This window comes from Natrix helvetica (genome assembly GCF_964273705.1).
Source record: "Natrix helvetica genome assembly, chromosome: Z".
NCBI classification, from domain to species: Eukaryota; Metazoa; Chordata; class Lepidosauria; order Squamata; family Natricidae; genus Natrix; species Natrix helvetica.
This window is the reverse complement of record NC_138554.1, coordinates 38,055,856-38,083,706: the sequence shown is the minus strand read 5'-3', so window position 1 is coordinate 38,083,706 and position 27,851 is coordinate 38,055,856. Positions and strand designations below refer to the sequence as shown.

At 41.2% G+C, this 27,851-nt stretch overlaps 2 protein-coding genes across 5 annotated transcripts; one reads left to right on the top strand and one right to left on the bottom strand.

Annotated features, from left to right (window-relative positions):
• Positions 1–14,639, top strand: NOSIP (nitric oxide synthase interacting protein). 2 transcript variants are annotated; one of them, XM_081932860.1, is made up of 9 exons: positions 1–380; positions 1,103–1,208; positions 4,120–4,225; positions 6,290–6,371; positions 8,928–9,069; positions 10,925–11,031; positions 12,622–12,809; positions 12,937–13,045; positions 14,349–14,639. In XM_081932860.1, exons 2-9 carry the CDS (start codon positions 1,139–1,141, stop codon positions 14,418–14,420), a joined length of 876 nt encoding a protein of 291 aa, XP_081788986.1. In that variant the 5' UTR covers positions 1–380; positions 1,103–1,138; the 3' UTR covers positions 14,421–14,639. The 2 variants fall into 2 exon arrangements, with proteins under 2 accessions (XP_081788986.1, XP_081788985.1); XM_081932859.1 differs by having other exon boundaries at positions 1,098–1,208.
• Positions 7,383–25,963, bottom strand: LOC309381648 (reticulocalbin-1-like). 3 transcript variants are annotated; one of them, XM_081932858.1, is made up of 7 exons: positions 25,810–25,963; positions 22,572–22,813; positions 20,976–21,169; positions 20,272–20,444; positions 17,759–17,819; positions 17,314–17,513; positions 7,383–7,534 (listed from the first exon to the last, which is right to left on the bottom strand). In XM_081932858.1, the coding sequence occupies exons 1-7, from the start codon at positions 25,909–25,911 to the stop codon at positions 7,439–7,441; spliced, it is 1,068 nt and encodes a 355-aa protein (XP_081788984.1). In that variant the 5' UTR covers positions 25,912–25,963; the 3' UTR covers positions 7,383–7,438. The 3 variants fall into 3 exon arrangements, with proteins under 3 accessions (XP_081788984.1, XP_081788983.1, XP_081788982.1); XM_081932857.1 differs by lacking the exon at positions 7,383–7,534 and adding an exon at positions 14,799–15,694; XM_081932856.1 differs by lacking the exon at positions 7,383–7,534 and adding an exon at positions 14,799–14,964.
• Between the last annotated feature and the right edge of the window lie 1,888 nt (positions 25,964–27,851).

Genomic DNA, 27,851 nt, shown 5'->3' with positions numbered 1-27,851 from the left:
ACTCATAGATTTCCTGCTTCCGGTGTTGGGGGAGAAATTGTTCAGAAGGGGCAAACCGTCGTCTTCTTGAGCATCTATTAAGCGGAAAGAAGAGCGGCAGAAAAAAAAGTTACGGTATTAAAAGTGCCTGGAGGCCAGGAATGGTTGTTAAGGTGCCAACCTTTCAGCTGGCTCCTTCTGAAGCATTTTGATCTTCAACCCCTGCCAGGTATCTGTCGAAAGTTTCACTTGCTGTTCGCCATTCGGCATAGCAGGTCGCTTTTGACTGCGGAATAGAGCGGATTGCTGTAGCTGTTCCTATCGGTACTTAAAGCCAGAAGGTCCTCACGAAAAACTGTCAGAAAGAAACTACTGGCTTCGGTGGTCAAAGTGTGTGGCTTGTGAGTAGTTTGGCATCATCTGCCTTACTAATTTGTATCTCAGTGTCTTTTATATCTTTAAAGCTTTAAAGATTGGCATTAAAATGGAACATTAAAATATTGAATAACTATTTTAAAACAAACTTGAGCATCTATTAAGCGGAAAGAAGAGCGGCAGAAAAAAAAGTTACGGTATTAAAAGTGCCTGGAGGCCAGGAATGGTTGTTAAGGTGCCAACCTTTCAGCTGGCTCCTTCTGAAGCATTTTGATCTTCAACCCCTGATATACAAACTTGTATATCAATACTAGAATTATATAAGTTTGATTAATGTAATTATTATATACTTTATTCATTAAACATGAAACTCAGTCAACTGAATTATTCTTGTTTTATTGTTATTGTTAGTATTGTTGTTGTTAGTAATGTTGATGTTTGTATCAAAATGAATTATACCCAGAGGCCACACTGTTCATGTATTGATATTGATGTATATTTAAACATAAAAGTCCAATAAAGCTTTTTAAAAAGCTTTAAAGATTTTTAATCTTTAATATAGACTTAGCCTGTATTAACCAATTTAATCATCCTAGAAATATGTTTTATATGTTCTACTCTTTTCTCCTTAATTCTCCACTTCTAGATATGGGATTTGTTTTAATCTGCTTCCTATGTAAAGGTATCCACATCTTTGTATCTGACATTGTATTTCACTAGTTAATTTGATATCTTCTTCTTAGAAGAGAATTGGCTTTGTCCTGGATTGTCCAGCTACGTTTACATGACGCGTCATGGCAAGAACTGTACAGCGGGAGCTGTCTACACCTACCATGAAAAGAAAAAGGACACAGGTGAGGAGGCCACAGATCGAAGTATATATGTTGTGTGCTTCCTTAGTTGAGTGGGGAAATGTTTGCCTCTCATTGCAATAATAGAATTGCATGTGGAAATCCAAAACAATTTTTCTTAGCCTGATTCTGCTATATGTGTTGAACTGCAATTTTCATTGCAGTGGCCAAGCAATTTTCATTGAGCGGCCAAGCGTAGACATTGTGCTGCCCTTATTGCGTCCGCGGATAACCGCCCGGCCGCCCTGTTTCGGGTGACCCGCTCCCTTTTATCACAGGGGACGCGGGAGACACCCTTACAGGGAAGAGCAGAGGAGTTTGGGGAATATCTTCAGGACAAAATCGATCAGATCCGGAGCGGATGGACCTCCGTCAGTGGACCGGACGAGCCGTCAACAGCGAGTCTTGAGAGACCATTCTGGGAGGAGTTTGACTCTGTTGCCCCTGAGGATTTGGACAGGTTGCGTGGACGGCTGCGACCCACCACATGTTCAATGGACCCGTGCCCCTCCTGGCTGGTACTGGCAGCCTGGGAGGTGACACGAGGCTGGCTTCTGGGCCTGGTGAACGCCTCATTGGGTGAGGGATACTTACCAACCGCCTTGAAAGAGGCGGTGGTGAGACCCTTGCTCAAGAGACCTTCGCTCGACCCAATGGAGCTAGCTAATTACCGTCCAGTCTCCAACCTCCCCTTCTTGGCGAAGGTTGTTGAGAATGTGGTGGCGCAGCAGTTCCCACGACACCTGGACGAATCCGACTATCTAGACCCACGCCAGTCCGGCTTCCGACCCGGGCACAGCACTGAGACAGCCTTGGTCGCGTTGGTTGATGATCTCTGGAGGGCCAGAGATAGGGGTTGTTCCTCTATCCTGGTCCTATTAGACCTCTCGGCGGCTTTTGATACCATCGACCATGGTATCCTATTGCGCCGGTTGGAGGGGATGGGAGTCGGAGGCACCGTTTTGCGGTGGTTCGGCTCCTACCTCTCCGACCGGAAGCAATGTGTGTTGACAGGGGGGCAGAGGTCGTCCCTGAGGCCACTCACTTGTGGGGTGCCACAGGGGTCGGTCCTCTCGCCTCTCCTGTTCAACGCATATGTGAAGCCGCTGGGTGAGATCATCCGTGGTCTTGGGGTTGAGTACCACCTGTACGCTGATGACACTCAGCTGTACATTTCAACCCCAAACCACCCCAACGAGGCTGTCGAAGTGATGTCCCGGTGTTTGGAAGCCGTCGGGGTCTGGATGGGGGACAACAGACTCAAACTCAACCCCTCCAAGACCGAGTGGCTGTGGGTACCGGCACCTCGGTTCAGCCAGCTGACACCATCGCTGGCCATAGGGGGCGAACAACTGTCCCCTGTGGAGCGGGCGCGCAATTTGGGAGTCCTCCTTGATGCCCGGCTGTCAATGGAGGACCATGTGGCAGCCGTGGCAAGGGGGGCGTTCCACCAGGTTTGCCTGGTGCGCCAATTGCGCCCCCTACTGGACCGGAGTGCCCTGCGCACGGTCACTCATGCGCTGGTGACGTCTCGCCTGGACTACTGCAATGCCCTCTACATGGGGCTTCCCTTGGGACGCATCCGGAGACTGCAGCTAGTTCAGAACGCAGCTGCGCGGGTTATCATGGGGAGTACACGTTACTCCCACGTAACACCTCTCCTGCGCGAGCTGCACTGGCTACCTGTGGCCTTTCGGGTGCGTTTCAAGGTATTGATTACCATCTTTAAAGCGCTCCATGGCATAGGACCTAGTTATCTGCAGGATCGCATCCTACCACACACGTCCCTGCGACCTATCCGCTCACACAGGGAGGGACTGCTCCTGGTGCCGTCCGCTAGGCAATGCCAGCGGGCGACACCTAGGAGTAGGTCCTTCTCTGTGATGGGCCCAACCCTCTGGAATGACCTCCCCCCCGACATTCGAACTACCACCGACCTCCGTTCCTTCCGTCAAAAGTTAAAGACTCACCTATTTCAATCAGCTGGCCTGGCACTCTCTTAGTTTTACCTCCCGGGGATATATTTTAACTGGGTTTGGGTATTTTAATTGGGGATGTTTTTTAGGGTTTTAGAATATATTTATTTCTTGTACAGCCTATCTCCTCCATCCAAATGTATTTAATTGTTTTATGATTGTATTTTTATCTGCATTGACTGTACACCGCCCCGAGTCCCTTTTTGGGAGAGGGGGCGGTCTAGAAATCCAAGAAATAAATAAATAAATAAAATAAATAAATAAATAAATAAAATAAATAAATTCTGTTCTGCTAGCATATCAATTGGCATGCTGGCTGGGGATGACAGGAAATCCTGTTGAGGAAAAGCAATCCACAGTGCAGGAGATTATGTGAAGAGGATGTCTTAAGTAGGATAGGAGAAATGTATTGGTAAAATAAGAATAATTACAAACATTTTCTTTCCATTTATTCAGTGGAAATAAAAATGTTTCAGGAAGTCCCTACTAGGTCTTGTCGGTTGACATCCTTTGTGTGTAGTTTATATTGCTTTTATAGAAAAAGGTTCAGAGGATTGTCACAAGATTTGGGAGTAATTTCTCCTCACCCCTCAGACATAATATAGTGAAATAATGAAGACCAGAACTGGGAGGCAGTTACCTTTGTGCTGTTTATGACTAGCTGGATATTTGGAAAATTTCTCGATTAGTTCAGAGTTTTGTTCACACTCCTGGAGTGTTATTAATACGCTCTAGTATTTAATCGAAACCCAGACTTAAACTAATTCACACTACAAGTTTTGGAACAAGCTGAGCCTTCTTGGCAAACTCTGCCTTTCTGATTAGAGTGTCATCAGTTGTTACTTTTTAACAGTTCTACCCAGCAATCCAAAGCAGCCATTTGAATAGGTTTTTTCAATATTGCTCTCTTACTGTGACCTTCCCTCTGTTTTTTTCAGCTGCCTCTGGTTATGGGACACAGAACGTCCGTTTGAGCAAAGATGCTGTCAAGGACTTTGATTGCTGCTGTCTCTCCCTGCAGCCCTGCAAGGACCCTGTTGTGACGTAATTATCAGATCCATTTGAAATATTTCAGTCTTATGCTGAAATTCTTCCCTATGTGTCTTTTATTTAACTTTATCAATAATGTAATCTCTAAAAATAATAGAATAATTGACCCTGCCCAGTATCATTAATTTATTTGTTCCTTTGCTGTATGAGCCTATTGGGTTTTTTAAAAACAAATGTAGAAGCCTTTTTAGTGTGTAATTGTACAGATAAAGTGATGTGCACCTTTTGCCACTTGACAGTACTTAGTTATTTGCATGACACATTTGGTGCTGGCCCTAGCCTTGTTTTGGAAGGAAATTTGAAAATTTAAGGATGAAATAAATGCACTTTGCCTTTTAAATCCTCCCAGGTGTTAGAAAAAAGTCTACAATGTTTATTTTTTACAGGGGCAGGGGAGGGGGAAGAACCCACAAGAACTCCCTTTATCTCTTTTGTGCCCTTCCTGCACAATCTTAATTCTGTTGGTACCATCCTCCCTCCTTTGTTTGGAAAATAATTACCTTCTGTTTCATAGAGAAATTGCGGTTAAAAACTAGAACACAAATTCAATATATCTGTGTGCCATTATGCCCCCTCTCTCTGGAAAATTAAGTCCAGCAATGGAACACAGATCAGGTACTTCATATATCCATTGTTGCACATGAAATGTTCTATGAGAATTATTTTAGGCATTATAGCATTGTGATCCTCCACAGATTGCTATTTCTGATTATCATTGGTGCAAGAAAAAGTTTATTTTGGGGGAAGGAGTAGGTGAACAATGGGGCCGAATATAGTTACTGTTACAGAATTGGGAATGATGCGGACAAATTTTAAAGCAACAAAGGTCAGCGAGAAATGGGTCATAGCTCCATTACCAGTCTTGGCTTTTGTCTGCAATTCTGTAAAAAACCTTCTTTCCCATCAAACTGGTATCTGTAGTGGTTGTCCTTTGTTAACTGCCTTGTTCAGTGACTGTTCAAATTTAGGACTGCACTGAAGAAGTAGTTTTACAGCCACCCCTGAGCTTATGACATTAACAGTGTCTCCATGTTCCCAGGATCACAATTTGGCCCCTTGGGAATTGGCATGCATTTATAGTGGTCACAATATCCCACAGTCACATGATTTGCCATTTGTGAGCTAGTTGCAAGATATGATCACGTGACATTGTGCTTAATGATCTAGGATAATTTGCTTAATGAATGCTGTGGGAGTGGCATCATAAGTCTGGGATAATCGTATGATATTTCACTTAAACATGTCACTTAGTAAAGGAGTTGCTGGTCTTACTTGCAGTCTTTAAGTGAGGATATCTATACATGCAGAGATACTAGACTTCTTGAATTCTTTTGATTTCATCTCTATCCTCTCTGACCCTGAAACTTTACCATGTGTTTCCTGAGCCACTTTTTTGAAGCCCATAAAGCAGTGGTGAAATTCAATTTTTTTTACTACCGATTCTATGGGCGTGGCTTGGTGGGCGTGGCAGGGGAAGGATACTGCAAAATCTCCATTCCCTCCCCACTCCTGGGGGGAAGGATATTGCAAAAACTCCATTCCTACCCTACTCTGGGGCAAGCCAGAGGTGGTATTTATCGGTTCTCTGAACTATTCAAAATTTCTGCTACCAATTCTCCAGAACTTACCAAAACCTGCTGAATTTCACCCCTGCTGAATTTCATCCCTGCCACCCCTCTAATTGTAATGGCATGGTTTCTTGACATTTTGTCACACAAGCTAAAGAGTACCTCAAAATAGGCTTACTGTAGTTAAAAAAAAGCAACAACTTCCAACTTCCTGCCCCAAACTCAGAAAAATAAACTCTGTAGCCCTAACCATTTGCTTCTTCTCTGTAACTGTCTTAAAAGGGTTAAGGGTCATTCTGGACATTAAAAACATGCTGCATCTTGCTGTTCAGTTACACATGTTACGACTTTTCAGATGTATCCCAGAATACAAAATATGATTACGCTCTGAAATTATCACTGTAGTCAAAGACGCATGGGGGCTTTAGGACTTGGGTTATGGTGGATTTATAAGTGATATTTATGTTGCTTCCCCCCACCCTCCTTCCAGCCCTGATGGATACCTGTATGAAAAAGAAGCTATCCTGGAATATATCCTACATCAGAAAAAGGAAATTGCCCGGCAAATGAAGGTATGCCAATATAGAGAGCTACAAGGATAGTTGAGTTCGTATCTAATTGTCAATTTTAATAGATATATTGGAAGACTATGCTTAAAACAGCTAGCAAATAAAAGAAGATGCGGAAAAGAATTGAGTCCCAGTGACATAAAATATCTATGCTATATAACAGCGATGGCAAACCTATGGCACGCGTGCCACCTGTGAGCCATTTGTCAGGGCACGTGAGACGCTGCCCTGTCAGCTAGCCAGCATGCTGACCAGCTGAGTTCACCCTTTTTTAAAGTTATTTTTCGCCCTCCCCAGACTCCAGAGGCTTTATAGGAGCCTGGGGAGGGCAAAAAGACCCCCCCCCGAGGCCCTCCAGAGGCTTCGTGAGCTTCCCTGAAGCCTCCGGAGCGCAAAAAACTGGCCCTACGGGCAAACCAGAAGTTTGGGAACGGACTTCCTGTTTGCTCGGAGGGTCGTTTTGACTCCTCCGGAGGTTTCAGGGAAGCCTCTTGAAGGTCCCTGAAGCCTTCGGAGCACTTACAACGACCCTCCGAGCAAACCGGAAGTGACTTCCGGTTTGCTGGGAGGGTCATTTTGACTGCTTCGGAGGCTTCAGGAAAGTCTCGTGAAGGTCCCTGAAGCCTCTGGAGGGGGGGCGGGGGAGGCTGTTTTTGCCCTCCCCATGCTCCTATAAAGCCTCTGGAGCCTGGGGAGAGCAAAAAAAGCATGCAAAAATGGGGGGGTGTCGTGCTTGTAGTGCACGCATGCGCACTGGGGGGGTGTCGCTCATTGCATTATGGGTGCAGCACGCCTGCACATGACCCCCCTGCGCTCCCCCCACTTATGGCACGCGAGCCAAAAAAGGTTCGCCATCGCTGCTATATAACATGAAAATTAACCCAGTAAATGTGACTTAGCTGAAGTGAGTTTAGTATGGTTTCTGTAGTAGGCATTCTACATTTTTATAAGGACTCAGATGATACTTTATCTTCATAACAATTCACAAGAATTATTTTAGTCTTCTTTTCATAAACCTGCTATTCAGTAGCATTTATCCAGATCAAAAGCCTTTATCCTCTGCCAGTGATTCACTGTAGGCTCAGTTTGAGGTAGAAAGATATCCAAAGCTTCTGACAATCATTGCCTAATGGCCCAGAAGAGCTGATACTATCTGACCAACGAGGCTGTAAGGTTTAAGAAACAGTCTGTTCAAGATTTTTAGTGGTTATTCAATTTTGCTCTATAAACTTCTTTGAGAAATTTATTCTAGAATTAATATATAAACATTATAAAACAATACATTTAGGCTTTGACTGAAAACTGCAGATGAACTCCATAGCTGTGGCCAAATTTGGTTACTCTTTCTTTGGTCTAGTGGTTAATGCACCAGGCTAGAAAGTTCAGGTTTCACCTTAGCTGTGGAAACCAGCTCGGTGATTTGGGCCAGTCAGTCTCTCAGTCCATTTCTCCTCAGATGTGGTTGTTGTGGGGAAAAGATGAGGAGGAAAGTGTGCTGGATATGCTTCAGTTATTTATAAAAACAATAAAGGTGAGATACAAATACTGTGTTTTCCCGAAAATAAGACAGGTCTTATTTTCTTTTGACCTCCGAAATAAGCGCTTGGCTTTATTTTCGGGGAGATCTTATTAATTTTGAGGTGCAGGAGGTGGCGAGCGTGGTCACCTCATGGCTGCTGCTGTGTTGCAATATTTTTGGGGAGGGCTTATTTTAGCACATGCGCTCACAAGCCCGATTGGACTTATTATCAGGGGAGGTCTTATTTTCAGGGAAACCGGCTAAAGAAATGAATTATCTGCCTAGAACTGGAAGATACATTTATAGAATAGGGACTGCATTTTTTTAGAAAAAGTTGATATGGACCTTATTGGCCATCGATTCCTGACTTAAAAAGAGATTTAAGTGTTATCATAGGCATCCTGTCTTTTGGCCAGTGTTGGATTATGAGTATCAAAAATAAAAAGAGCACACAATGATTCTTGTATATTTTAGTTCAAATCCCATTCTGGAGGCCATTCATGAGAATGGCTCTTCTTTTTCCCTTTTCAGGTGATAGTTCTACATTAGAGGAATGTAGGAGAAAAAAATCAGCACTTTTTAGAAAGACTACATCTCTCTTAAGCTAGAAGCCAAACTTTGGGTTATGTTTATGTCTCAGTTGCTTGTTTGGGTATTTAGTATCTTAACTCATTGCTGTTGTTATAAGGCTGGGATATTGGGATCCATCAAATCTATTTACTGCTATTTACTCAACTCTATTTATGTAGTGCTGCTGTTGGCTGGGCATTCCACAGCTGCAGCCTAGTTTCTTCATCTACCATAATTGTCAACAAGCTTTTCATTTTTTTGCTCAAACTTTTCTTATTTAAAAGAAATTATGAAGCCAACATCTTTTTAAAAAAACTTTACTTTTGCTTTTAATGAGCAGTTATCCCCACTGCATGTTTGCCCTACATCTCTTATATAGAACAGAAGCAGTTGCTTTACAATTGACATGCTGAAAAGTAGAGCAACAGTGAATGGTTTCTTAGTAATTGCCTCCTTTTTGGCATTTGCAGGCCTATGAAAAACAGAAGAATGAAAAGAAGGCAGAAATGGCAGAGTTGAGCAAGGCTGCCAAAGAGTCCCAGGTGAAGAATTTCCTTGACAAAGAGTTGAGCATTGTGAGCAAACCTCTCAATCCCTTTGATCGTCAGTCAGGTAAATCAGGAAAGCAAGCAACACCTAAACCACTGGTGGTGGAAGGGGGAAATATCTTATTTGCCTTCTGTGTACAAGTATAACAAGAATGGGTTCTTCCTACTGCTGTGCCTGGTCTCGTGTAAATCTTAAAGATGCTGCCAGACTTGATAAGAATTGTTCCCATTTTCCCTGTTCTGGTGCTGCTTGCCTTGCAGAAGCAGAGTGTTCACAAAGCTCCTATTCACTTTTCTCTGCCTTTTGGCAATGTTTGTAATTCATGGTGCAATGCCTTAAGCAACTTTAGAAACCAAGGTTGTGGGGGGAAGGCAGTCTCTTCTTACGTTGAACCAAAAATGAAGCTCCATATGAGCCTCCAGATGAAGTCTCTATGTGTGTGTGTGTGCGTGTGTGTGTGCACAACACTTAATTGCAACAGTCAACAAATGATTAAGGTGAGTTTGAAAGCACAAATAGGATATGTGCAAGTCTGGATCTCACACCTTGTGAGCCACTCAAGAGGAGGTTGTTAAGTTAAAAGAGATAAAGGGTGGAGCTCTTTCATGACAGCTTTAAGAAGCTTATCCATTGTTGGAAGAAGTGTGTTTCAAATGTAAATTATGTGAAGAAGTAAATGCAAGTAATAAAAGGGCTGATTTCAAAGACTATTTTCTGGGTTTTGAAAATTAAAATATCCCTATATAAACTAAACTGGGGAGGTGACTTTTTATTGGTCCTTACACACTGTAAATAGCTCCTTAGCTTAAGTTTCTGTCTTCTCTTAAACTTTTTTCCTACCTTCATTCCATTTTTCAGTTTCACCGTCTACCCACCATCACCTCTTTTCAAATTAGCTCTCCTGCTATCATTCTCTTTGCATTAATGGAAGTGAGTCACCCAGGAGAAATGCGGGCAGTTGAACCCTCTCTTCGAGCGTGGAGTAACAATGCCTGCATTATTCTCATTTTTGTGGAGCTTGGTAGTTCTAAAGTAATGATAGCAATAGCACTTAGAATTACATTCTGCTTCACAGTGCTTTTTACAGCCCTCTCTAAGCGATTTACAGAGTCAGCCTATTGCCCCCAACAATCTGTGTCCTCATTTTACCCACCTCGGAATGTTGGAAGGCTGAGTCAACCTTGAGCCTGGTAAGATTCGATCTACCAAACTGCTGGCAGCCAGCAAGTCATCAGAAGTAGCCTGCGGTACTGCACTGTAACCATTGCGCCACCGTGGCTCTATGTAATGATGAGTGACACATTTTGGGATGCACAAGAAAAATTCTTCCTGGATCCTTTTACATGTTCTTGACTAAGCATGCACGGGGCCACGGTAGCCCAATGTGCAAATTGTACCCTGCTTCCCTGAAAATAAAACCTCCCCAGATAATGAGCCCAATCAGGCTTTTGCGTGTATGCGCTAAAATAAGCCCCACCCTGAAATTAAGCCCTTCCCAAAAATATTGCAACACAGCAGCAGCCATGAGGTGATCACACTCTCCGCCTCCTGCACCTCAAAAATAATAATACCTCCCAAAAATAAGGCCAAGTGCTTATTTTGGTGGTCAAAAAAAATAGGACCCTGTCTTATTTTGGGGGGAACACAGTATGCCAAACAAAAGTACCTCATGCGGGGGGGAATGCCACCAGTTGTAAGGTAAAAATTGTTTTTAACAATGTGTGAATGTGTATGTATGCCTCTATAATATTAAAAAAAATGTTTTTAGCAGTGCATGATTGCATATAAAATTATGCACAGGACATTTAATATTACAACAGCACCCCTGAGCATGTAGATGAATTCCAGTACTGTTAGATGTGCAGTGTTTTCCCATATACAATTAATCTTAATAACTTTGTTCTTCTCTGCATTATAGGAGACCCTCAAGCTGGGCCCAGCAGTGGAGAAAAGGCCAAACAGCTACCAAGTTTTTGGATCCCTTCGCTGACGCCTGAGGCCAAGACCAAAGCAATTCCAAAACCAGTGAGCTATTTGTCATTCCTTTTCAAGATTCACCAAACTGCCTTGCATTTGAGTACATTGCAAACCAGCTTAACTGCCATGGTTTCTATAAAGAGCAACATAAACTCTTAAGGTTGAATTAATATGGTTCTTATTTTGTCATTCTTTTTCAAGATTCTCCTAATGCAGGTGTGTCAAACTCAATTTCATTGAGGGCTGCATCAGGGTTGTGTTTGACCCCGGAGGGGCGGGGATGTGCGTGGCCAGCTCAACGTCACTCATGTTGTGGGCGCCTGTGGTGGCCTAAGCGCTCTGGCAGAGAAAACAGGCTCCCGAGCTCCGTTTTCAGCTGAGACAGCCTCCTGCACTGGCAGAGGCACCGCAGGCCAGTCCTTTGCTGTTTCCAGGGTGGCAGCACAGACACCCCGCGGGCCGGATCTGGCCCCTGGGCTTTGAGTTTGACACCCCTATCCTAATGCTTCTGTTAGCATATGTACATCTTGCAGTTTGTGTATGCTACAAAACGAAACCAGCTTAACTACCATGTCTATAAAAAACTATAAAATCTTTAAATCTTGGATTAATGTGTTGCTGTCTTCACAAAGCTTTTGTGGAACTAAAAAGTGAAGTTTTTTAGTTTAGAGTTCTTAGAAAAAGTCCTAAATTTTACAATGCATTTACTTAATAGCTCTATTGGGTCTAGATTTTTTTCCTCCCCAAATCAGAAGCCCTTCTGTTGGTCTTGTTTTTCTTTGCTCATGGCTGTGGGTTGAAAAGTATCAAAGGTTTATGCTGCCTTTTCCAAACTGGTCCAGTTCAGATCTGTTGAACCATAGATCCCATAACTAGTCATGATGATTGCTTACTTCTTAATGTTTCAAAAATTTCATCCATGTTTAAATGATCTGGATATATGAAGGAACTCTTTTTAAAATATTTGAGTTCCTTATTTGCTGATTAAAGATTAATTGGGGGGGGGGGGAAATGTCAGGTTGCCTGGAAGATACTACTAAAATTTATTTATGATGTATGATGTATATTATTTTTTTTAATGCACTTTCTGATTTTCCAGTCATCAATAGCTTATATTTTCAGGTTATATAGCAATATATTCCACTTCACAGTGCTTTGCAGCCCTCTGTAAGCAGTTTACAGAGTCAGCCTATTGCCCCCAAACAATCTGGGTCCTCATTTTATTGACCTCAGAAAGATGGAAGGCTGAGTCAACCTTGAGCAAGTCAGAATTGAACACCTGGTGTGAGCAGTGCGTTAGCCCTGCAGTACTGCATTCTAACCACTGTGCTGCCACAGTTTAAAGACAGGATTAGAATACATGTTTCCAGATTCATTCTAATCTAACCCATGTGTGTGATGGTGCATGCCTTTGGCTATTGTTGACTCCTGGTGACTGTCTGGAGAAGTCTCTGCAGTTCTCTTGGCAGGATATCAGAAATGGTTTGCCACTGCCTCCTTCTCAAGGATGAGAGCGCAACTAGTCCAATGTCTCCCAGCTGACTTTTGTGCCTAAGATACGACTAGAAGTCACAGCCCCCAGTTTCTAGGGTTATTTTATCTTATACCAGTTTATCTTATTCATGTCATTTCTTCCAGGACAAGTGCGTGTACTGCCCTATGAGTGGGAAACCACTGAAGCTGAAAGATTTGATCCCAGTGCACTTCACCCCTGTAGATGCTAGTGTAGATCGCGTTGGACTAATCAACCGGCAGGACCGCTACGTGTGTGCTGTCACACGAGACATGCTCGGAAACTCTGTCCCTTGTGCTGTGCTCCATCCATCGTGAGTAATGGGAGAGGGTCTTTTCTGAGAGGAAAGGTTACATATGAGATGAAATCTCTAGTTGGATCCAAGCATGGGAATCTGTCTTACATTTAATATGTAAAAGAGATTTTTTTTTCTCCCCAAGAGGCTCAGTTGTGACTCTGGAATGTGTGGAAAAACTTATCAAGAAGGATATGGTTGATCCAATGAATGGAGAGAAGTTGACTGACAAAGACATCATAGTTTTACAACGGGTGAGATTGACTGTTATATATATATGTATGTATTTGTGTTACAACCCCTGGTATGCCCAAATATGGGAGGAAGCTCACTACTCCCTCCTTCTGTCCTTCGGCTCATCACAGAAAACCATCCAGGCAGAAAACCATATTTTTATTTTTAATGTTGCCTTTTTATATTCGTGTTGTATTTGTGCTGATTTATACTAGTCTCCCTTTATTTATTTATCAGCACAAATACAACACACACACACACGCACACACACATAATTTATCTGGGATTATTTGGATTGTGAATGTTACCCCTTGGGCACCTACAGATGTTTATGGTACAATAGTAGAGTTGGAAAGGACCTTGGAAGTCTTCTACTCCAACCCCTTGCCTAGGCAGGAAACCCTATACCGGTTCCAGACAAATGGCTATGCAACATCTTCTTAAAGACTTCCAGTGTTGGGGCATTCACAACTTCTGGAGGCAAGCTGTTCCACTGATTAATTGTTCTAACTGTCAGGAAATTTCTTCTCAGTTCTAAGTTGCTTCTCTCCTTGATTAGTTTCCACCCATTGCTTCTTGTTCTACCCTCAGGTGCCTTGGAGAATAGTTTGACTCCCTCTTCTTTGTGGCAACTGGAGATATTGGAACACTGCTATCATGTCTGCCCTAGTTCTTCTTTTCATTAAACTAGACATACCCAGTTCCTGCAACCGTTCTTCATGTTTTAGTCTCCAGTCCCCTAATCATCTTTGTTGCTCTTCTCTGCACTCTTTCTAGAGTCTCCACATCTTTTCTACATCGTGGCGACCAAAACTGAATGCAGTATTCCAAGTGTGGCCTTACCAAGGCATTATAAAGTGGTATTAACACTTCACGTGATCTTGATTCTATCCCTCTGTTGATGCAGCCTAGAACTGTGTTGGCTTTTTTGGCAGCTTGGCTCATATTTAAATGGTTGTCCACTAGGACTCCAAGATCCCTTTCACAGTTACTAATACTGAGCAAGGTATCACCTATACTGTACCTGTGCATTCCGTTTTTGTTGCCTAAATGTAGAACCTTACTCTTTTCACCATTGAATTTCATTTTATTAGATAGTGCCCAATGTTCAAGTTTGTCAAGATCCTTCTGTATCTTAAGCCTATCTTCTGTGTTGGCTATTCCTCCCAGCTTGGTGCCATCTGCAAATTTGATGAGTTTTAATGTTGCCCAGCCCAAGCACTGAACACAACATAAACTCCGTAACCATCAAGGACAGGATAAGGGTGGGCCTTCCCTTCATCGTGTCATTCCTCTTTCCTTATGACTTTTCTCTTTTTCCAGGGTGGCACAGGATTTGCAGGATCAGGCGTGGAGCTGGAAGCCAAGAAATCTCGGCCTGTGATGCAAGCTTAGAATATTCAGATGGAGAAGAAAGGGATGATTCTCCAACTGATGCTGGCTGCCGTCTGCTAGCTTAAAAGAGCTAATACTGCACATAAAGAAAGACAGTACCCTGCAATTTTGTAAACCAGACTTTCTTAAAAGTTTTGGAAAGAAAGAATTCTTAACTGGGAAAATGTGTAATCGGTAGCTTATTTTTAGGAGTCATAATTTAATTGTCAAGTTTTTCTACCTTGGAAAAGAAAATAGAGGGTGCAGTTCACATAATCAAAGGCTCAGTGTATTTGAAATTGATTACTATTAAAAAAAAGTTACATACTCTTCTGTTGGATCAACCTTTTTTGCCCTAAAAATTTGCTGCTTCTCTTGTCCAATCTATGGCACAATATCTTGACAGGTTGGGAAATGGTTTTATTAGTAATCCAAAATTTTACAAGTTAAGAGGTCACAATTCCTGGCGGCCCCCCAGATAACCAACTGTGTTTTTATACTCTTTGGCGCTTTGAATGCTGTGCTTCATCAACTCTAAGACTTCATCCCGGGAAAGCCTGTTATCCTAGAGAAGAAAGGGGTACAGAGAAAGAACTACAAGCCTAGATAAGCAGTATTATCCAAGGTATTGGCTACCACTAAGATGCTTAAAAATACATTCAGCCTGCATTCAACTTTTTTTTACCTATATAGACAGACATTGGAGGTAATTTTGAACCCAAGTGGTTACTTCATCATTCCCAACAGGTCCCAGACAAGTGTTTGCAAAGAGAACAGCCGTGTTTGTCTTCTTAAAAGAAGGGAAGCATTTGAGGGAGCTAATCTTCGCTTTCCCTTAGATCAAGTGTGGATTGTAAGGGAAGAACTGAAGTGCATTAAGAACATTACAGAAGAGATTAAATGCACTGATGAAAGAAGGTGTATTTAATCTCCTTCTCAAACGTCTCGAACATGGAGATCTTCATAACATGACAAGGGCTCACAGTGCCTTGGGGGAGATGGAAGCTGTGGAAGAACAGGAATGGATCCTAGGGGAAACCACTCAAGTACGCCAGCTACACTACTTTTTGAAGACAGTTTAAGCAGGCCCTTCCAACAATAAATAGACAGCAATTCCTTCTGGAGTGTGTTCCTCCCACTCCCATGTAAGGGAGAACCCACTGTTGTATATTCCCCACCCAGGCCAATTACAGTTCATCGTGCTTCTTTGTCAAATCTTCACCATAGTTGGTAGCCTGGCTTCCCACAAACATATTCCAATTGTCCAAAATCTCTTGCTTGGTTATTTTATCATCCTGCGATTTGGGGGAGGAAGCGAAGCAGTGGGAGGAGAGAAATAGAAAGGCAAGGAGAGAAGGGCACAATTATAACCCAATTACATCCCAATCATTTTTTAACATTTTTATATTGTGTTATTAGTAAATTATATATAAAACTTTAGTTTAAAGCCATTTATGTTAATTTTTCAGAGGGGAAAGAACAGTTTTAAAATATGAATGCTTCCAGACTCTTACAACAGTCCATGCCACAACAGATCATTAGAGGAGGCAGTTAGTTTAAATATTATGCTTTTCTTCATATAGAGGGCTAAAGTTCTTAGTGATACTACAGTGTATTCCTTTTTATTCTGCTATTTCAAAACGTAAAGATAGACAACTGGAGCCAAATAGTGGAAGCTACATATCTTAGGAATTGGCAACGTGTGACACAAAGCCATCATAGGTCACAATTCTGAACAAAATATTTATGAGATCTGGACATTGTACACATACTCCTTGTGGCAGAATTCTTAAAAGAAGTTTGCTTTCTTTTAAGAGATTCAGCAGTAACGAAACATGCTTGGAAACTCAGCTTTCTATTCTCTCTATTCTCGTGGACAGGAGAGGATGTTTTTCAGTAGAGGACAGGCATTAAAAAATTTTCTTAGAGTATGGTTAGTCCTTAGTCTAATGCTCTCATTAATGACTAATATTTTAAAGAAGCTTCCCTGAGGATGAAATTTGGGTCTTGACTGATATTGAGGAGCTGAAAATACAATTGGTGTCCTAGAAGCTGGATGTGTTTATAGCCTTGTGCCACTTAATTGAGATGAGATAGTCAAGGGCAAGCTTTCAAGTATTCATTTGAGATTGTGTTAAAATTGCATTTGTGGATAGATTTCAGATACATTGAGAAGTGCAGCTGGCATTCAGAGTCGCCAGAAACAGAGATATGGGCTGCATATAAATTTAATAAATAAAAAGATAGATAAACAAATGAATAAATAAATATGAACTTTAAGAATTAAATTTTAGGATGACTATGGTAGTACTGGCCAGATCCTGCCTAATGTTAGTAGACAAGCCTATAATGAAAGCCTGGTGAGCTGCTATATGCTTTTGATTCCTTCCCTTTGTAGATTAAATAAAGTAACTTCTGATTTGACCTGATTGCATCAGCTCTTTAAAAGTAGAGTACAAGCACAATTTTTGAATCAGATAAAGTGGGGAAAAAGTAAGGAAAGAATGGACTCTGTTTTAAATTCTATTAGTTTCCCAAAAATAGTTTTCTTTCATAATTAAAAAAAATGACCCATTTCTTCATTTCATAAATTTGCATTGGACTTGGTAATAATCCCCAATTACAAGCAAACTAGGACAGAAGTCTTTAAGGGATGCATTGATACCCAGCATGATTTGAGGGAGGATCAAAACCTGCCTTTTACTTCTACTTCCATGCCCAGGTCAAGAGACCTGGAGCTAAAATTGCCCTAAAGTAAAATCTTCAAGTCAAGTTTAATTCTTGGGGACTCACCCAATTATGGCTGTGTCAAAAAAAAAAAAAAAACCTAGTGGGTCACACACCATCCACATATCTCAACTCCTGCGTTAACCTGACCATTGCAGCTCCTTTCCCATGCCTAGATTATTCTTACCAGATCTTTGTCCGACTGAACAAGGAGATGCTTGGATTCCACTTCAGCATGATCATAGTCTGGGGGCAGGATCCAGTGCCCAATTTCGTCCCGATCCATCTTCCCATCTTTGTTGATATCTCTGTGTTCCAGGAATTGTTGACGTTCATTTGTCACCCAGCTAGGTTCTGGCTCCCCAGTTTCAGGGGAGTATATGTCACCTGATCAATAAGAATAAGTGAGATACCAAAAATCTCCTGTTAACCCCACCTCTCTAGCTACTGGACTAAAGTAGAACCTTTCTTCTAATCAAGGCAAGCCAATGAAGGAATAGACTAATAGAGATACTGAGTCTCAGTACCTCCTTCCTCTGGGCTCAAAAAAATACTTACAGCTCTGCCCCAAACCAGCCTACTTCTTAACAGGGTAATCCATTACCATTCAATAAGAATTCTTATATTCTTACCGAGATATTCATCAACTTCTACGAAGCCATCACCATTCTTATCTATGTCCTCCAGGGTTTCCTGAAAAAATCAGAAGGTTAACTCTTAATGGTATAGTAGATCTTCCCACAGAGAGTTGTGTCAGAAAGATAGCAAAACCTCAAGAAATAATGCCTGCAGTAAAAGGCATTTTCAGTTCCTAGATGCTTGGTAGTGCATTCCTGTTGCAGAACAAGGAAGTCATAGGAAACGTGGGTGAGTCATAATTGCTTTCTAAGTTTGGGCCTTGGTTACTCAAAGGAGGACCTACACTCTAATCCAGAGGTCTCCAACCTTGGCAACTTTGAGACTTGTGGACTGCAACTCCCAGAATTCCTCAGCCAGCAAAGCTCTAATCAACAATGGTTCTACAGGGTCCCAGATGGGATTTTCCACAGATTTTTCTGGACTAAGTATGATCCCTTCTACCTTATGCAAAGCAGCTGCTCTAACACAAAATCACAGCTATATCCATGTGTATTGGAGGAAATCGGAAAGGACTTTTCCAAGATTATAGTCAGCTTTGTATCTGGGAGAAAGGAGATGCTGAATGAAACACTGCATATTAGACTACTCTCCTAAGCATTAAAGAGAAAAGACTCATTTTTCAACTGAAACTCATAAACAGTTTAGACAGCAGACAGAATATTAAGAGGGTTTGGATTTCTTTTGACCCCCTTTTAAAAAAAAGCATATAGGGAGATGATTTTAAATCAACATCTCACTTCAGTTTCTGAATAGCAGTAGCCACACTTCATTCTTGCTTGTCACATTGCAAGCATAAAGCAGATCATTGCTACCTTTTACCATATAAAAATGAGCTCTGGATTTTTCAGGAGGATTATAAAATAGGATGCTAGGACAGTGCTACATCTTAATTTGGTAATTATAAAATCCTTTACAGAGACATGCTTTACATCATTTGAAATATTTTCTAAAGGAAAAAAAATTAACATTTCACAAGAGAGTTAAGGTACAATTAAATGAAAGGGGAGAAAGAGAATACATTTTAAATGGAAACTGAAAGGCAGGAATAGAAGCTTTAATAAAATAAACCTTGAACAGCTGCTGGGGTTTCAGCTCCATTCTTTTATGAGTCACATCACAGTCCAGTGACATATATCTACTAAGTAATAAATTTGTTTTCTACCCATCTAATAATATGTACATCATCCATCACAGAAAACACAGAAGGATTTCTTAATGGCAGTGTCTAAGAGAGGCTGTCACAAATATACATGTCACTAGCTGGGAAGATCAAGACAGTGCTGTTCTGAACCATGCAATCAGATTATTCTGATTCAGATAATTCTTGGTTGTTGATCTTTGTTTCAACTGGATAAACCCCAACCCCCTAAATTTCATAAGTTTATGTGTTATTTAAAAGTCCTAGTCTAATTATCTACCTGATATTTTTGAAAGTTTTGAAGCAAAGCTTTTCTGATCCTTTGCTACTAATCATGTTGGCAAGAATCTAGGGTAGTGTTTCTCAAACATAATAATTTGAAGATTCGTAGATTTCAATTCCCAGAATACTCAAACCAGTTTGCTGACTAGGAAATTCTGGGAACTGAAGTCTACACATCTTCTAGTTCCTATGGTTGAGAAAAAACTCACCTGACTAAGCATTGTTTTTATATGGTATTTGGATTTACATGTTAAATTGAAGATTAACCCATTAATTACCCATTAACCCATCAATACTAGTAGATGGTAGCCACAGAATGTATGTGAAAAAAATAAGATAAAGCAAATCTCACAAGATCTCTGCATGCTCACATTATGGTCATTTTTAATTCTTTAAAGATACATGCATTACTTATATATTAAAATATTTTTGCCCACCTGATACTATATAAAAGCATATGACGATACCCACCAAGTGAAAAAAATGTTGACCTTTCTATTAAAAGCTGTAATTGGTTTTGGTTTTAGCTTAGCTTGTTGGGAGTTGTAGAGTTAAAAATTATCGTTTATGACTGAGACTTCATGTGAATGAGAACACTGGTCAAACTATATTAAAATCAACTATGGCAAAACAGAAAGTGTAAATCCAGATATAAATTCACAAAGCAACCATTTAATGTTAATTCTATTCCATGTATAGGTTCTCTTTTTTCAATAGTTTTTCCAGTTCACTCATTGTTAAGGATAAGTAAGATCTATAACCTAGGAATTTTAGTATTTTCACTTTTATTGATTTTTATAATCATAGTTTTTTTTTTGCAGCCATATAAATACGATAAATAAAATGGAGAAGATTCTATTGAAATTCTAATTCTATGCAAACACAGAGAATGAAACCATGGAATAGTTATGGGAAGCCAATTTAGGTAGTAAGTAGAAATCTCTCTTGACTAGGCAGGGTCCACATAATGTGTTACGACATAGTATCCTGAGCTCTGTTGCTGATTAAGCCATCATGATTAGATTCATACAGCCAGATAAACCAGAGCAATTTTGCACTGTTTAGTATTAGTATTCCCATCCTCACCATCACTATAATGTCCTTCATGTAGTCAAACTCTTCAGGATGAAGGAAAGCTGTGAATTCCTCTTTCGTCACACTCATATCTCCATTTTTGTCAGCAGCTTTGAATCGTCGTTCATCCCTGGCCAACATCTTCCGATAGGAATTCTTGTCCTCAAGGTCACCAAACTCTTCTCCTGAAGAAAGTAGAGACATGAGCATCAGTGAAGCCTCCCTCCCCCCAGTAAACTTGAGCACATAATTTTCCTACAGGATTGGTTGACCATAATCACTCACAGACAAAGGATGATACCCATGAAACAGTTCATCAGAATGAGACTATATCCTGAGTGATAAGCAAACCTCTCTCCGTATTAAGCGCAATGTGAAGTCTTTGTAATGAGGCATGTGGTCATTAGGAAATTAAAGTATGTGTTATAACTGCTGATTTTGGGGTCCTTTCGGGAGCAACTGCTGTAAGAGAGGAAACTAATTTTTTGAACTAATTTGAAATTATTGATGAGATACAGCAAAGTACACATCATGAGAAGGCAATTTTTAATCAATTGCTCTTATTAACCTAACTTCTCAAGATACTGTCTACCTTTTCAATCTGCTTTTTTGCAGGCTAGGTAACTACTGTACCTCCTGCTCTCCGGCTTAATGTTTCTTCTCTCCCCCCCATAAACATATGATCACACACACCCCTTTCTCTCCCACCCTCTTACCATCATAGTGCCCATAAGTGGTCTTTTTGAATTCATTCCAAGTGATTTGGCCATCATTATCCTTGTCATAGTCCTTCCAGTTCTTGTTCACACTCTCATATATGTAGCGGTTCTGAGTATGCTTGATCCAATCCTTCAATTCAGGCTGAGTCACGAAACCATCCCCATCTCGGTCAATTCGGTCCACAATCTTCCTGCAAAAAATAAGCATGAAAACTCAGGAGAGTGGCTTACAGAAACTCCCTGGGCTGCCCAACTGTAGTCTAAGGCTCTATAAAGAATGTCACGAACCACCAGTAACACATTAATGGAACACATTGGGAATAGGAGACTAGGTTTTCTTAGAAGTGAAGTGCTAATGTTTCTGAAGGGGACCACTGGTAGTGGATGATCTACAGCACATTTTTGGGGCCATTATTAAGATCCAATAGACCAAGGGATTTAAAGACCAGTTTAGAGCCCTATCTTAATTATGTGCTTGATTTAACATTGTTAAAAAAAATTGAAACACACAGGCATGTTTCCTGATGATGAAGTTAGATCAGAAGGCCAATTACCTAGAAGTAATAGGAGAATCAGGGTCTTTCTCTCTCACTAGATCTTCAGGCAAGGTCTGGATAGTCACTATGAAATATGCCATATTTTTCAATAGGTCAGGGGTCCCCAAACCCCAGTCTGCGGACCCAGCACCAGTCTGCGGCTTCCAGAAACCAGGCTGGGTAAAAAAATGAAGCCCCATCCACAGGATGCAGGCAGCAGGCGAAACCACAGTCCCTCTGGTCTGTGAAAAAACTTCTCTCCGTAGAAATGGTCTCTCGTGCCCAAAGGGTTGGGGACCCTTGCTCTAGGCTAGGGGTCTTCAACCTTGGCAACTTTCAAGACCTGTGGACTTCACAAGTCTTGTTGAAATCCACAAGTCTTAAAGTTGCCATGGTTGGAGACCCCTGCTCTAGGCAACCGCCATTTTATAAAGGGTGACTTGAGGCAGAAAATAGAAAACTTCGTTCTACACCTTATTCGTTCTTAGTAGTTCCAGGGAAAAAAAGGCTCTTTGCCTTTTCTAATGAGAACTTGATGCCTGTTGAACAATGTTTTTCAACCTTGGAAGCCTGAAGCCTAGAGAATTATGGAAATCGAACCCCGTACATCTTATGAGGACTGAGAAACATCACGTTGGAGAAATGATTCTCAAATGGCTGACTAATGCTATCTTTAAAAGGCTCTGGATTCATAGCACTATTTCTTTGCATTTGACCAAGAGAATAACTGCTTGAAGAAAAAAGGCTACATGAGACTTGTTTATTTAATCACATTATTATTTTGGTTGGGTTTTCTTTGGCTGATGTAGTTGAAATGGGCTGAATGCCATGTCAAGAATGGGCATAAAGCTTAGATGACAGGGAATTCATAAACTCTAGCTGTTTCAAATATGCTTGTAACCAGTTTGACCAAATCTTAACCCAGTTTGCACACAGCATACTAACAATCCCCTCTTAGAAGAACTAGCTTACACCCTACAGGACTAAGGCATTTGATCTTCCTCTCCCAGTTTTGGAATGCAAAATTCTTTGTTCAATTTCACCAATGCAACTTTACCCCAGTCTCTCTTTGCTCTCTTCGGGAGTTAGTTGGTCAAATGTCTTGGCGTCTTCTTTGCCTAAGAAGGCTTCATGATCATAGCGGAAGTCTTGACTGTCATCATGGGTGTGATCACTGAGGTCTTGACCATGGTGGACACGATCCTTCTTGTCAGGGGGTGGCTTGGCCTGGGCCCAGACGAGGCATACTGTCAACAGGTAATAGTAGCAAAGCGTGTTCTGCCAAGCCATTGTAAGCCTCTTGAAAAAATAAAAATGATGAATAAGGAAAACACATAGTATATAATATATACATATCCTGATACATCAGGATTTGAAAATTTTGTTCCTTGCATCCATCCACCTTCACTGTTTTTGAGAACTCCTGCTTTCTAAAAATACGACGTCCATTCTCCTATGCTATCCAGAGTTTGGAGAATACCACCTCTTTAATTTCCTTCAAATCCTTCTTCTGACCACCCTTGCGCCATTTTGTGGATAACACCCCATTGTACTGATATCCAAACTGGCACTCTTTAAATGTTTTAGATATTAATATTTACCATCATCTGAAATTATAGATCTCTAAGACATCAGAGAGCTAATCTGCTATCACTCAGTCCATATCACCATTGCTCCTGCTTACTGCTTTGCCAAACCCTTCTCCTCCCCATCATTCTTTTTTTAAATCACATTTTACATTGTGAGTTGGGCTTGTTCTTTTGTACCTGGTGAAGTTCTACAAATTCTAATGATGCTAATAACATGATAATGCTGCTCTTCTCTTTACCAAGATACCAGAGCCTTGCTCCCATATTTCTATTTGCTTTCTTCCCTCTTTCTAACAATTGTATATTATGTTTATGCTTTACCTACATGGTAGTTCTCTACTCCATTCTAGGGAATCATCAATTTACCTTTCTGTAAAACAGCTGATTTTAAAAAGATTGGCCCAGTTATCAAATGAACTCCATGTCTGAGCAAGAGGTTGGATGCAGAGTCTCCCAGTCTCATATAATCCAGCAACATGTTACTTGTTTTCTGCACTGATTTTAGATTTGAAACTATACCTCCCAGTCATAATCTTGCCATATAGGATCAGATGCCTGAGATAAGTCGCCAATCACCTGGTTTTATCATGAGGCCTCCCTCCATACCAAAGACCATCAAGTCCCCATTCCCAGCTATATTCTCTAGTTAGTCATTCTACTTCTTTTCATCCCAGTCCATTCATCCAGACAGAAAGCTCTATCATTCTCTAAGGCTCTGTTGGAGGTGGGCATTGGTAATAAGGGCTGCACTTTTCAAGGGGGAAAACATCAGCAGATCACAGCAGCAGAAGCAAATTAGGCCAGTTCTCAGTTTGCTGCCCAGAATACAGAATGTTCAATTCCTGAAGTGGCTCAATGAACACTGTTCCTGCTCTGTCCAGAACAAAGCCACTGGAGAACAAAATGACACAGAAAGGGAGCACAGCTTTACATCCGAGGCTGTAGTACAAAAAAAAGGACACTTCCATTGCCAAACTCCTTGGCCTATGGCAGATCCTGGATTGAATGAAACCCAACAGCCTCCTGCCACTGCACAAAGCCATCTTAAGAAGTAATTTCACTACAATAAAAACTGACAAATCAACTAGGTCTTGTGGCATTTTGAAGAGTACCAACAGAAGAGAATATGGATAGCCCAAGGTAGAACTGTGGAGTTCTTGGTGTTCTCTGAGATTATGTTTCAGTGCTCAATTGGGTAACATCATCAGCATGTCTCTCGTTTGGGTTGGGTACTTATACTGATGATGTTACCTATTTGGGTAATGAAATGTCTGCAAGCAAACAACCAAGCACAGAGATTAAGAATTCCACCTCTTAAAGAATAGCAAATCTATTATGGTGAAAACCTTTTTGCTCGCTCATCGCAAGTGGCACAGTTTAATTGATGGATAATTTTAAAAATGGCTAGACAGGGCCACGTTTGATTAACCTGTTTGAACTTTTGATAAAGAAACACCAGAATTTCTAGCCAGAGGCATAGATAGGACCTCAGAGTTTTAAAAAAAAACCATTCTGGAAGAAGCAATGAAAACTCATTTTCATATTGTTGTCTACCCTTCCCCCAAAAATGCAAGTCTTCATTTACTAATTCCTTCAGTAAAAAGCTGAAGAGGCAAAGGGAATAGTAGACAAAGAGGTTGAGAAGAAACAGTGGAGACAGTGATAATGACCTGATTAACACTGGGTATTCACTACCACCCAAGTAATGTTTTGTGAATGGTCAGTGTTATTCAGATAATTGTTGTCTTGCACTTTCTGCATTTCATTTTCCTTTAATCTCTTTCTTTACCATCCCACTCAGAATAATATTGTTACACTGATAGGGCCAGGAAGTATTTGCCATATGTATATTTACTGACTTTATACTGGATTGTGGTGAAACAAACTAATAGATCTACTTGCAAGGGAGGGAATGCATATTTTATCCCCTCTCCCCATAGGATTGCCTTCAAATGCCAAGACAAATTAAGTAGTTCAAACTAGAAGGAACCACAGGAGTCCCTGCTCCAGCAAGACACAATCTGTGGAATTCAGAGCTAAAACACTTTATCTTTTTTATTGCTTTTGGTGGAAAATACATCTTTCATTCAGGAAGCAAATGAAAAAAAAAGTGATATCCCACATCAGAAAATATCTAGCTATAAGCAATAGATAGCGACAAAAAAAAACACCTAACAGATGATACAAATTTTTTAAAAAACGGAGCGGGTAACGAATAAGTAACTTTCTCAGTAAGAGGTGGTTACTGCTACCCATTTCAAAGAGGGTTTCAGCGTCCCCCGGGAGTTTGTCCCTAAAATCCCACACGTGGCCACGTTGCTCCGTTTTCTAGAGTCACCAGACGTCTCCTCCCATTCTAAACCACAAGCACTCTTGCTCCAATAGCCTCCCCAAAGCGCCAGATAGTTCAGCACCCCTTTGCTTCGGATGCTTCGATCTACTCTGTGGCGCCCCACAATCGGATCCTCTCACCTCTCCTATTTTATTCGTAAGTCAAATCAAGAGCATCCCAACTTGGCCCCAATTCCAATGCTGCCGTCCTTAACAAAGGAAAAGGTTGCCTTCCCCGATGAAGTTCTCTACTGTCAGCCGTAGAGACCTCATTTCGTCCACCTCACCTCTGGTCTGCCCATTCATAACCCCTTTCCATTAATTCCCCCTAAGCCAGCATCGATTTTTCCTGCCCGTCTCCCCCACGCCTTTTACCTCTTCCCCAAAGAAGCTGCAGCGCCCACGAAGCCCACTCTCCGAATGCTGCCCCAGTTCATCTCTTCGCTCCGCTGGTTGTCTCCCCCCGGACACGCCCATTATCACTGCAATGTCCAATCCGGGACCTCGGTGGGATGATGGGCGTGGCCGAACGTTCGGGGACTGGTCCGTCTGCGCCACGTTGACACAAAATTCCCTACTTCCCACGTTTTCCCGCAGCGCCTTGAAGGCAAGGCCAGCGGGGCGGCCTTTTTTGGGGGTGGGGGGTCTTCCCTGTTCCCCTCTTCGCCCAACTGCAGAAGGACACCTCTCTCTGGCGCGCATCAATAACCTAGCGCCACCCCTTTTTTGGCACTCAATGCTAGAATGAAATGAAATGCACTCCTAAAATCACGTGGCTTCCCAGGATTGTGAAAAAGGGAAGGGGGGTAGCGGACCCCGATTCTGTGCGAAGTGTTTTATCAGTTTTGATTTGAGATCTTGGACACGGGAAATGCTTTCCATCTTTCCAACTCTAACCCAAAGGTGCTTTTTTTTTTCAAGAGGCAACTGGACTTTCTAGTTTTTCTTTGAAGACGTTTCAAGATGTTTTGAAGACGAGAATCTCCATAGACATTCACTGTTTCTATTTCTCTGAATGTGCTCAAGTAATGTTGCTATTTAACGAAAAAGAGATGGGAACATCCTCCTATCCACATTCAAGTAACTACGGAGCATTTGAAGCTCTTCCATCCTATCCGAGGAACGCTTAAGGGACTCGGGAGAATTCGATTCAGTGACTTTCTCTTTCTTACACTTTTTTCATGTGTTTTAATCGCATCTTACCATATGTAAATATGCTCTGTGTGGTTTTATCATTTTGTGTATTGTGTAACCCCCCCCCCCCCCAAATACGGCTAAGTAATTCATGGCTAAATTATCTACCAATAAACTGGCTTTATCATATCTTTAGTAATCAGGAGGACTTTGATTTCAAGAATTATAACAGTGAAAATAAAATCTATTGTACTGTTTTCTGCTAGTGAGCTGAAATACTTGTTGAATTTTCTCCCTTGTCCACGTTGGGTGGTAAGCTTGATCCAGAGCACCTTGTTTGAAACTTATTGCTCAATTACTGCTCCATCTGAGGCAGCAAAAGGACTTAGGTCAGCTCGTCCTGGTACAACCCAAAATGTGGGAATTAAATTCAGTGCTGAGAGAATGAGCCCTATGCTAGCTTTAAGAAAAGATGACTTAGAAGCTATCCCACAGACCATGTTTCATCATGCCTGAAAATAGAATTTTTCCTCCCAGTCTGCCTTCATTTTGTTCAGCCTATGAGTGAAATAGTGATTTATTTATATGCTACTAAAACCTGTTTAACCTTCAAAAGGACATAATATTTACTTGTTAAGTTTATTTGCCACTTATCTCGGCATGGGGGATATTGCAACAATTTTTCAATCAATGTACAGAGAGTTCTTAACTTATAATCACAATTGAGCCTGTTGCTAAGTGAGTTTTGCTCCATTTTAAGACCTATCTTGCCACAGTTGTTAAGTTAGTAACATGGCTGTTAAGTGAATCTGGCTTATCCATTGGTTTTGCTTGTCAGAACATTGCAAAAGGTGATCACATGAACCTGGGACACTGCAATCGTCATAAACATGAGTCAATTTTCAAGAGACTGTATTTGAATCGCATGACCAATGGGAATGGTGCAATGGACGTAAGTGTGAAAAATGTTAAGTCATTTCTTCAGTGCCGTTGTAACTTCGAACAGTCACTAAATAAAGTATTGTAAGTCAAGGACTACCTGTACCTCAAATAGGCTAACTTATAGAATGTATCCAAAATCCAGAACCCATGACTGCATTATGAGTGTAATTTGGCAAAGTTGTAGGAATTCTGGGAGTAGAGATCGACACATTTTAAAGTTTAAGGTTTGAAAAACACCGATTGTATGATAATGAAATAGGTTGCAAACTTTGATTATAATATAAATATAGACATATGGGAAAAAATATAGGGAACTGGTGTTAAATTGTGTTATTATTTAA

What these genes read in the sequence shown, in the direction of transcription:
- NOSIP (XM_081932860.1), top strand. Translation starts at nt 1,139, where the DNA reads ATGACGCGTCATGGCAAGAACTGTACAGCGGGAGCTGTCTACACCTAC. An exon ending in TGAAAAGAAAAAGGACACAG is followed by an intron (nt 1,209 to 4,119) that starts GTGAGGAGGCCA and finishes TGTTTTTTTCAG; the next exon opens with CTGCCTCTGGTTATGGGACA. An exon ending in TCCCTTTGATCGTCAGTCAG is followed by an intron (nt 9,070 to 10,924) that starts GTAAATCAGGAA and finishes TCTGCATTATAG; the next exon opens with GAGACCCTCAAGCTGGGCCC.
- LOC309381648 (XM_081932856.1), bottom strand. Translation starts at nt 25,911, where the DNA reads ATGGGCGTGTCCGGGGGGAGACAACCAGCGGAGCGAAGAGATGAACTG. An exon ending in GCAGCTTCTTTGGGGAAGAG is followed by an intron (nt 22,814 to 25,809) that starts GTAAAAGGCGTG and finishes TATTTTTTCAAG; the next exon opens with AGGCTTACAATGGCTTGGCA. An exon ending in CACTTATGGGCACTATGATG is followed by an intron (nt 20,445 to 20,975) that starts GTAAGAGGGTGG and finishes TACTTTCTTCAG; the next exon opens with GAGAAGAGTTTGGTGACCTT.